Source organism: Brassica rapa, chromosome A10 (assembly GCF_000309985.2).
Source record: "Brassica rapa cultivar Chiifu-401-42 chromosome A10, CAAS_Brap_v3.01, whole genome shotgun sequence".
NCBI lineage: Eukaryota > Viridiplantae > Streptophyta > Magnoliopsida > Brassicales > Brassicaceae > Brassica > Brassica rapa.
Genome location: NC_024804.2, coordinates 5,325,909 through 5,336,149, shown reverse-complemented (window position 1 = coordinate 5,336,149; position 10,241 = coordinate 5,325,909). Strand labels below are relative to the sequence as shown.

Here is a 10,241-nt window from a genome sequence, read left to right as displayed (position 1 = left end):
AATTTAGTGATGGGGTTTCAATCTAATTCAGTATTTGTGGTGTTCAAAAAAGAAAAGAAAAAGGTTTTCCCATTTCATAATTTAAACCGTGTAAAATAGTTGGTTCCTTAATTTGAGCAATTTTTCATATCTATGGACTCTTTAATATTTTATTTTATAGGTGTTTAATTATACAAAGTAAAATCTCTTTTAGAATTATATTATTTTAAAAAAAATTCTATAAATTTGATAATAATATACATTATATTTTTGGAAATTGTTCGTAGAAATTAAAAAAAATGCGAGAAAAAATACACTTCAACATTAAAACCGAAGAAACAAGCGGACAAAAAAAAACAAAGGAACAATAAAAAATGATAAGAGAGACATATCTAGGGTAATGTCATTGACTTCATCTCAAGGAGAAGAGAGAGAGAGAGAGAGACTGAACAAAAAGAAAAAGTAAGAAAGGGAATGAAATAAATCAGATCGAATACAATTTTGACGTCCGCAAGGGACACTATTCTCTCTCTTCATCAACTTCTCTGATACAGCGAAGAACAGGACACAATACTCTGAGCTAAACATAAGGTATAGTTTAAATAAAGACAGTTTGTAGGCGGCAGAGAATTGTTTTTTGTTTCTTTTTGGGTTATCCTATAAGATGAACAGCAAGTTCCTTTCCTAGCTTGCTACTGATTTTATCTCTTTGATTTGAGGCTTATTGGAGACAGATTCTTCACCAGCGCTTGTAAGTATCCTTCTCATCTTGTAGCTCTCCTCAATTAGGGTTTTGATCGAGCTTTCTGGGTTTGTTTTTTTTTTGTTTTGTTCAAGGTGCTGCTGAGTTGGAATGGAGTAGATTTGCTCAATTCGGATCGGAATCTTCCATAAGGAATCTCTCCACTTAGATTTCATCATCATTGGTCAGAAACAACTTCATCGTGCATTGACCACATCTTTGGTAGTCCAAGTCCAAGACAAAGCTGAGATTATCTCTTGTTGGGAGTATGGTACCATCAGAGGCGCCAAATCCAGTTGGCAGTGGCGATAATAATGTTCCTCCTCCTCCTCCTCCTCATCTTCCTTCACAACCACCATTTCCTTCTCCACTGACTCAGTTCAGTAACAACATGAGTATGAGTATGCCAAACATATCTTCACTCCTCAACAACAACCACTCTTTTGCTAATGGCTCGGCTGAGTCAGACATTGGGTTTAGTGGCTTGTCCTCGTCAGGTCAGCACTTCTCCAACGTTTCAGCTAACCAGCAACAACGGAGCAGTACGAAAATGGAGCCTCAGAATTTTCAGCAGCAGCAGCAGCAGCGTGGAGGAGGGTTAGCTGGTGTCAAGTTGGAACCTGGTGGTGGTCAGGTTTCCAACGAACAGAAAATGTTGAGAAGCTTAGGATCGGTTAAGTTGGAACCGCAGCAACTTCAGGCCATGAGAAACTTAGCACAAGTGAAAATGGAACCCCAGCATTCAGAGCAGTCATTGTTTCTCCAGCAGCAGCAGCAGCAGCAGAGGCAGTTTCTTCAAATGCCGGGGCAATCTCCACAGACTCAAATGAATAATATACTTCACCAGCAGAGACTTATGCAACTTCAACATCAGCAACACCTCCTGAAGTCATTGCCTCAACAGCGTCCTCAATTACCACAGCAGCAGAGGCCACCTATGAGACCAGTGTATGAACCTGGCATGGGTGCTCAGCGTCTTACCCAGTATATGTACCGGCAACAACATAGGCCTGAAGTAAAGCTTCTTTCTTACCTTAAATGATTTTTTTAATTCAAGCGAGTATTTGTCTTCATGATTTACCGTTGTGTTGATACTAAATGCAGGACAATAACATCGAGTTCTGGAGAAAATTTGTATCAGAGTACTTTGCCCCTAATGCCAAGAAGAGATGGTGCGTTTCTATGTATGGTAGTGGCCGGCAAACAACTGGCGTTTTCCCTCAGGTTTACTGCTCTTACTTGTCATTTTCATCTTCTTCATTTTTTGATATTCTGATCTCATGAGTTTTTCAAGAAACTTTGTAGATACTTGTTCACATGGTTATTTTATTTCACATACATTGCAGGATGTGTGGCACTGTGAGATATGTAACCGAAAGCCTGGGCGTGGTTTTGGTATGTTATTTGGAGGATCAGTTCTGAGAATTTACTTTAGAATATAACATTTTCTCGTGTCATTTCTTACTGATTGATCCTTTGTTTTGCTTTCACTGTTTAGAGGCAACGGCGGAAGTCCTCCCGCGGCTATTTAAGATAAAGTATGAAAGTGGCACTTTGGAAGAACTTTTATATGTGGACATGCCGAGGGAATCTCAGAACTCATCTGGTCAAATTGTCTTGGAGTATGCAAAAGCAACACAAGAGAGCGTGTTTGAGCAGCTTCGAGTTGTTCGTGATGGCCAACTTCGAATAGTTTTCTCACCAGATCTAAAGGTTACTCAAATTACTCTCTCTCTCTTGCCAAACCACAGTATTGTTTTCTTCTCCAAACCCTTTATTTTTTTTTCTTTTTTTTTTTTGTATTTTCCTTGTCAGATATTCTCTTGGGAATTCTGTGCTCGGCGGCATGAAGAGCTCATTCCACGAAGGCTTTTGATACCGCAGGTAACTTCCACACCTGTTCTTTATGTTCTCGTAATTGAAACTTGGGTTTATCCTTTTGATAATATGTTATGATAGGAAGTTATTGCCTTTGTATATGCTTAGTTATTTTGTATTATCATGTACAGGTTAGTCAGCTTGGGTCAGCAGCGCAGAAATATCAACAAGCCGCTCAAAATGCAACAACAGATTCTGCTCTTCCGGAGCTGCAAAACAATTGCAACATGTAAACTTCATCTCTCTCTCTCTCTCTCTCTCTCTCTCTCTCTCTGTTATTCAACTTTCTGTTGGTGATCTCTCTGACGTGCTTCCACTGTTATGCAGGTTTGTTGCATCTGCCAGACAGTTGGCAAAGGCCCTAGAAGTACCGCTCGTGAATGATTTGGGATACACAAAGAGATATGTTCGGTGTTTGCAGGTATATAGGATATATTGAATAATATATCAATGTGTAATTAAGTGCCATTTGAACTGTCATGCAATCTTACATAGAGCTTCAGATGCGGATGTTCATCTTTGAAAATAATATAATGAGATTAATTAAATCAACATTTGTAGTAAGTGTCCTGAACATGCTTGCTAATGCGTATTGGCCTTTTGCCCTGTTTCAGATCTCGGAGGTTGTAAATAGTATGAAGGACTTAATAGATTATAGCCGAGAAACAAGAACAGGACCAATCGGTAAGTAAATCTGCCTCCTTTCAAGCATCTTTTTTTTTTGTAATATAACGTGTCTGATAGATATCTCGTGTCAAATTTTCTCCTTTTTTTGTTGTTTGGTACAGAGAGTTTAGCCAAGTTTCCACGGAGAACAGGTCCATCCTCTGCACTGCCTGGTCCTTCTGCTCAGCAGCCCAATGAACAGCCAAGGCAGCAGCAGCAGCAATCAATTGCCCAGATTGCAAACAACGATCAGAGTTGTGGGCAAAGCTCATTAAATTATGCCTTCAATACAGCTTCTGCATCCACCTCCACAGGCAGCATCGCAGGGCTCATCCACCAGAATTCGATGAAGCAAAGGAATCAGAATGCTGCTTACAAAACTCCAAGCAGTCCATATGGTGGAAACTCATTTCAGATGCAGTCACCAAGCAACTCGGGTACCATGGCGCCATCATCCCAGCAACAACAACACAACCTGCCATCGTTTCAGTCTCCAACTTCCTCATCTAACAACAACTATCCATCTCAAAACGGGATAACATCTATTAATAATCACATGGGTTCCACAAACTTACCAGCCATTCAACAGGCTGCGGCTGCGGCTGATGAAGCAAATGAGTCTAGCTCGGTGCAGAAGATACTTAATGAGATCCTGATGAACAACAACCAAGCGCATAATACCTCAGGAGGAGGAGGGCATGAGTCTTTTGGGAATGATGGGAAGGCAGGTAGCAATGTAAATAGCTCTGGTGTTCTGATGATGAACAACGGTCAAGTGAACACAAGTATTGGAGGGTTTGGTGGTGGGATGGGTCAGTCGATGGGAATGAATAATATTAACGGGAACAATGGTCTTATGAATGGAAGAGCTGGGATGATGGTGAGAGATCCAAACGGGCAACAGGATGTTGGAAACCAACGCTTAGGGGCAGTCAATGCTTTCAACAATTTTCAGTGTGATTGGAATGTATGATGAAGGTGACTTGTGAGACTCTTAATACGGGTAATGTTCTCTGCTGTCAAAGCACATCACAAACTCAGGATAAGCCGCTACGCTATGCTGTGCTTAAGGAAAGGAAAGAGTTAAAAATCTTCCTACAACGACTGGTTTCTAGGTCACCTCGTCCACAACTACAGATACCATCTTGAGTTGCCATTTCTTCTTCTTTATTTTCAATCTTGGGGATTTTTCTTATGCTTTTATAGTTATAGTGTACATCTTTCTATGGGTGTTGCATGCATTGCATCATCATGGAGGCAATGGATCATGTGCTGTATCCTTCAGTTTATCTTGATGTGTTAACGAAACTTTCCTAAATTCTGACAGCGTAGTAGCATTTCTCTCGACCTAAACAATGCAAAACTCTTTTTGCGATGTCTATGGTTGGTTCAGAAAAAAACTGATTCAAATGTATAAAATCCAAAATGTCAATAGCTATCTCCATTGTGAGAAAAAGGGTCTCTGTTAACTGCAACAGTTAGCAAAATTCATTCCAAGCATTATGGGAAAAACTCATTGATCAGCTCCATAAGTTTGTGTAGAATATATACGACTACAAGATATTGCATTTAACATCAACAAAGAAGGCGGGACTACATTTAAAATCAGTAAATTTCAGAAAGAGTAGTCTTTCAAATCTGCTTTGGAGTCGTCCATATCAATCTCAGCCATGCATTCTTCAGCAGTAAGAGGAGGCAGTTTGCGCGTCTTACGCTTCAAGTTGTGTTTGTGCCAATCACTCTTACAATGCTCTCTGTATTGCTTAGCTTCCCCAACGAACGTGTTGCAAGTGCTGCACTTGGTTCCTTCTTCTTTCTTTGTACCCATCTCTTGCTTCTGCGTTTTCTTGCTAAGTTCAACGACGGGATCCGTCTCAGTCTCAATAGGCAACAAGGGCTTGTTGGTCTGCAATGCCATATCATCATGCTCATCGTAATGATCCATGTTTGTGTCACCTTCAGCATGAACCGATACAGCGAGTATCTCTAATCTCCCCTGCATATTCCTCACAAGGGAATCACATTCTCGGAATAGCCCCGGTTCCATCTCACAGACCTGCACAAGAATGTATATCAACACGATCAGAGAAGAGTCAGAGAGAAAAATCTACAACAAGTTTACAGAATCATTACAGTGGACATTTGGGTTCCAGATTCGTCTCTGGAGACAAGAGAAGCGCCCCACTCTTTTAGCTTATCCAGAAGCGAGGTGAAGTTTTGAACAGGAACGGTGAGACGCAGCCTCATTGGAGAACGCTTTATAGGGAAGTGCTTCTGCAGCTCACGGATAACATCAAGAGCCTGCACAAGTTCAATAATAATAATAACAAAAAATGAAGCTTTCCATAGGGAGTCGATAAATAAATACCACTCACCTGTTTCTTGGAATTGCTATGAGGATCAACAGCAAAATGGATATCATGCATAAGACGTTCTACCATGCTAATGGTATAAGGGCGTTGGGTTTCAGGGTTAATGGTTTTCTGCATTACAATGGTAGCAATATCCCGAAACTGGCTTGACAACTGTGATTCCCTCTCCTTTCCAGCAACTTGAAGCTCACCTTTGTCCAAAATCTCCAAGCATATCTTGGTATGATCATCAGATCCAAAGGACTTGATCAAGTCTTTTGATTTGGCAAGAACTCCTTTGGACACATTTGAATAAACAGTATGTGACTGCAACACTTCATCTATGTCCTTCTCCCTGCACAAAACAAACAAATAACACTCGTTTCCCTTCGCTTCAGATTATATAATCAATTTGAACAACCAAATAGGGTTTATCGAAATCGAATCGCCAATCAAGAACGATTGATAGCAAACGAAAACGAAAATCGATGAAGCGAAAGAGTTCGAGTGCTTACACGCCGGAGCGCCATGAAAGGACCTTATTCTTGTAGCAAGCGATCTCGAAGCGGTTGCCTTGCTTTTTCAGTCTAACCACTGCGACGTTCGTCAACCTCTTCTGCCCTACCGGCTGCACCAGCGTCTTCGACATTTCTCTCTCTCTCTCTGGTAAGTTTCTGGAAACTGAGTTTTTTTCCCTCTCGTGGCTAAGGGGTCTTGTTGGTTCTATGATTTTAATAAATTTGAAAATCCAAGCAAAATCTAGTGTTATTGGTTATCGCTTTCTTATTATTTGAGGAGCATTATAAATAAATAACTTTTAGTTCATGTGTTTATTACAAGTGTACTATTTCTTATGTAGCAACTCCACAAGCTTTCTCACCTATTCTATTTAAAACCTTTTTGTTAACTAGAGTAATTACACAACGTGCCATTGATCAAAACATTATATTTACCTTTGTTTTGTCTACATTTGTCACATATATACGTTGATACGTATTACATCAAATCTTATCATTTATTTCTTGTGTTAGTTACCTTAACCGAAGTTCTACGTATTATATCAAAGATTTTAAAGTTATGTTAATTACCTTGACTGAAGTTTTTTCATTAATTTGTTTCAATACAAAAACATTACTGACATACGTAGTGGTCTAATATTTTTTATTCAAAAATGAATATAGATGCGAAAAATTAATGTGCGATTATCAACCAAAGTTTGTTTTCTGTAAAATCTTAAAAAGTATTTGATGATCAATACGTACTCAAGTGATTGATTTTCTTAAAAATGCGAAAAAATATTTGTTCTCTTAAAAATATATCAAAAAAAAAACTTTTTTCTTAAAATAGTGAAACAGAAGAACCATGCATATGACATATACTTGCCCCGTTTCATTAAATTGTTAGATGATCTACGCCTTGCGATTGTAGAAACTAAGGTACAATACGATTTTCTGGCATACACATATAAAAACTTACCTTAGGTGATCTATCGTAATTAAGATTTTAACGCCAACTTGCATAATGCAAATAATGGCGGAGCAAATTGCCCATGATTCAAATGTTATTTGCAAAGACGAAATTAATTGATGATTGGGAAAAAGGAAACTTCTAATAACTTTGACATATTTTCAAATTACAAATTTGGTAAACTGATGGTAATAATACGTGATTTGCAAGGACTTGACTTTTGTATATAAGGAACGTAGATTAAGGTTCAAATGATTGTAATCAATTAATAATCGTGAACTTTTTTGAATTTGTTCAATTGTGATTGATAAAAGGAAATTTGCATTAACTATTTACAATATTAAAGTAATTCTCGACTAAGATTGGAGCGCAAGTTATGTGTGATATTCGATTTAGTTACGACCATTATTTTGAATCTATATGACCACACGGCGATTTCTTTTTAGTATAAATATACTGCTTCTATAATTCAGAAAACTCACCACACATTTCTTCTCGACTTTGCTCATATCAAAACATTCTCTCAAGCAATCAAATGGTTGGTTTTAACTTTGTTTCCGATTTGAAACCATTCAAGACATTGTTTCTTTTATATTTTATTAGTCTATTGTTTATGTTTTGCTTTATTTTATATTTATAATTTATTTTATGCAAACATATATACAATTTTTAAACAAAATTTTCGCAGCTTAATTTAGATTGATATATTAAATTTCGTGTAACCCTTACTTTATAACATATAGTATTTTTTGCTATGACTTTAACTTTTATTATGTCTACATATTAAAAGTGATAATATTTTGAAATCTATTTATTCCGTGCAGGGCGCGGGTTATCACCTAGTATGATTTTAAAAAGGCAATTGTCAATAATAGCACCTTTTGAAGTTTATGTCTCAAAAATGGCACTAGAAAGAGAAAGTCACAAAAATGACATTCATTAAAGGGTAAAATATCCATAATACTATTAATTTAAAATTAAATAAATAAACCAAAAAAAAAAAAAAAATAGAAAAATGAAAAAAAAAAAATTTATAGTTTCAGATTATATGTTTTCAGATTCGAAATTTTTATAAATTTTTTTTTTCGAAATTTTTTTTTTCAAATTTTCGTTTTATAATTTAAAAATACTTTTTGAAACTGTTTTTTAAATTTTTATTTTTTATTTTTGTATTTATTTTTTATAAAATTTTAAACCCTAATTCCAAAACCCCACCCCTTAACTCTAAACCCTAAAATTTGGATTAATTAATCCAAGGGGTATAAGTGTATATTTACCTCTTTAATGAAACCTATTTTTGTGACTTTGAGTCTTGAGTTCTACTTTGGGAATTAAAACTTGGTTTGGTGCTATCCTAGTCTTTTTCTCATTTTAAAATCTGTATTCAAATTCATTGTTATTGGTTCTATGATTTTAAAATAGATTTCAAAATTAGGTATTATTCAATAGTAAGGATTTGATTAAGCATTTGATTTGAATTTGGATTTGAATAGATTTATAAGTGTTTTAGAGAGTAAAATACAAAGAAACAAATATTGAGTTATAGCTTGTTATTTTGAATGGATTTGACTTATAAATTTTTCTCTAACAAAAAATGATCAATATCTCATGTATACAACAAAAATTTCAAATAAGCCATGGCACTTTCATCATGCAATATTCTATTATTAACACCAACTTCCATTTTTCAGTAGAATATGTCATTGTTTTTTTTTGGTAGGAGTATGTCGTTTCTTTTGAACAAAAAGTTATATTTCCTGATTTTTTTATTTTCTATTATTTCTATATTGATTTCCGCTTTCCATAATACATGTGTCATGATTTCTATATAATCTTCATTATACACACATAATTTTATAAACACACAAACACAAAAAACCTAAAACCAGAAGCATCAATGGGAGAATCACATCAAGAAACACAAGACCCATCGCAAGAACGAGAAAAATGTTCATATATTCAATGGAGTCCTGAAGAAAATAAAACTTTGATCAATTTACTTTTAGATGCTGTTGCTTCGGGTTTGCGTGACAGTAATGGCACATTCAGCAAATTTATGGTGGAGAGACGAATTCTATCTACTCTCAATCGAATGCATGGATGCAATAAAACCTATCAACACTACTCAAACAGAATGAAGATCTTGCAAAACAAAATATCTTAACGCGGCTGAACTTCTTCGTTTTAGTTCTGGATTTGGATGGGATTCAACCACAAAAAGGTTTACAGCTTCAAAAGAAGTATGGGCTGAATATCTAAAGGTAAATAAACATAAGGTTGTATTTTTATTATTTTTTTTTTCATTATGTTAAATTTTTTTTAATTTTTTTTTAGGCACATCCAAAGTTCAAAAAGTTTCGTGATGAAACATTTGAAGAATTTGATGATCTCAAACTTATATTTGACAAGAAGTTATGCAATCTTCTCAGAGAGAAGACAAGTTTAACTGATACAAGATATATCAGCTTTGAAGAAATGGTTGCATCTTTTCTCCTTGTAGTTGGTCAAAATTTGAGGTATTGCTATACAAGAGATACTTTTAAGAGATCCAAGTTTGCTATAAGTGAGAATTTTCACAAAGTTTTGCGAGCTTTAAACCAAATTTCACCAAGTTTTATGGTTACCGCCGGACCCGGAACACCTCAAAAGATTAAAGAAAGTACAAGATTTTATCCATTCTTCAAGGTACATTTTTTAATATTTTAACCATGATTGAGTTATTATTTTCTATAGATCATAATTTTACTATATGTTAGGATTGTGTCGGAGCTATCGATGGTACACATATATTTGCAATGGTGCAAAAAAAAGATGCAGCTCCTTTCCGCAACAGAAAAGGTGATATATCCCAAAATGTGTTGGCTGCATGTAATTTTGATCTTGAATTCATATACGTACTTAGTGGATGGGAAGGTTCAGCTCATGATTCAAAGATATTAAATGATGCTTTAACAAGGAACACTAATCGACTACCAGTTCCAGAAGGTACACATATATATATAAATATATTGTAAATCATACATATTTTTTCCAGATAATTAACTACTTTATTGTTTAATATCAGGAAAATTTTATCTAGTTGACTGCGGTTTTGCAAATCATCAGAACTTCTTAGCTCCATATCGAGGTGTTCGATACCATCTACAAGAGTTTTCTGG

At 35.8% G+C, this 10,241-nt stretch overlaps 2 protein-coding genes across 5 annotated transcripts; one reads left to right on the top strand and one right to left on the bottom strand.

Annotated features, from left to right (window-relative positions):
* Window positions 1-368: 368 nt before the first annotated feature.
* On the top strand, window positions 369-4,591 carry LOC103847707 (transcriptional corepressor SEUSS). Of its 4 annotated transcripts, none has more exons than XM_018655810.2 (11): window positions 369-570; window positions 714-730; window positions 817-1,736; window positions 1,826-1,945; window positions 2,068-2,116; window positions 2,220-2,434; window positions 2,537-2,605; window positions 2,731-2,828; window positions 2,927-3,020; window positions 3,214-3,283; window positions 3,388-4,591. In XM_018655810.2, the coding sequence occupies exons 3-11, from the start codon at window positions 990-992 to the stop codon at window positions 4,236-4,238; spliced, it is 2,313 nt and encodes a 770-aa protein (XP_018511326.2). In that variant the 5' UTR covers window positions 369-570; window positions 714-730; window positions 817-989; the 3' UTR covers window positions 4,239-4,591. The 4 variants fall into 4 exon arrangements, with proteins under 4 accessions (XP_018511326.2, XP_018511327.2, XP_018511325.2 ...); XM_018655809.2 differs by having other exon boundaries at window positions 379-570; window positions 699-730; XM_018655811.2 differs by lacking the exon at window positions 714-730 and having other exon boundaries at window positions 378-570.
* A 174-nt stretch (window positions 4,592-4,765) lies between these two features.
* On the bottom strand, window positions 4,766-6,371 carry LOC103847709 (ribosome maturation protein SBDS). Its single transcript, XM_009124792.3, has 4 exons — window positions 6,132-6,371; window positions 5,641-5,971; window positions 5,399-5,566; window positions 4,766-5,321 (listed from the first exon to the last, which is right to left on the bottom strand). The coding sequence occupies exons 1-4, from the start codon at window positions 6,263-6,265 to the stop codon at window positions 4,881-4,883; spliced, it is 1,074 nt and encodes a 357-aa protein (XP_009123040.2). The 5' UTR covers window positions 6,266-6,371; the 3' UTR covers window positions 4,766-4,880.
* Window positions 6,372-10,241: the final 3,870 nt, after the last annotated feature.

What these genes read in the sequence shown, in the direction of transcription:
- LOC103847707 (XM_018655810.2), top strand. Translation starts at nt 990, where the DNA reads ATGGTACCATCAGAGGCGCCAAATCCAGTTGGCAGTGGCGATAATAAT. An exon ending in GGCAACAACATAGGCCTGAA is followed by an intron (nt 1,737 to 1,825) that starts GTAAAGCTTCTT and finishes TACTAAATGCAG; the next exon opens with GACAATAACATCGAGTTCTG. An exon ending in CAACTGGCGTTTTCCCTCAG is followed by an intron (nt 1,946 to 2,067) that starts GTTTACTGCTCT and finishes CATACATTGCAG; the next exon opens with GATGTGTGGCACTGTGAGAT.
- LOC103847709 (XM_009124792.3), bottom strand. Translation starts at nt 6,265, where the DNA reads ATGTCGAAGACGCTGGTGCAGCCGGTAGGGCAGAAGAGGTTGACGAAC. An exon ending in ATAGCAATTCCAAGAAACAG is followed by an intron (nt 5,567 to 5,640) that starts GTGAGTGGTATT and finishes GAACTTGTGCAG; the next exon opens with GCTCTTGATGTTATCCGTGA. An exon ending in CTGGAACCCAAATGTCCACT is followed by an intron (nt 5,322 to 5,398) that starts GTAATGATTCTG and finishes ATTCTTGTGCAG; the next exon opens with GTCTGTGAGATGGAACCGGG.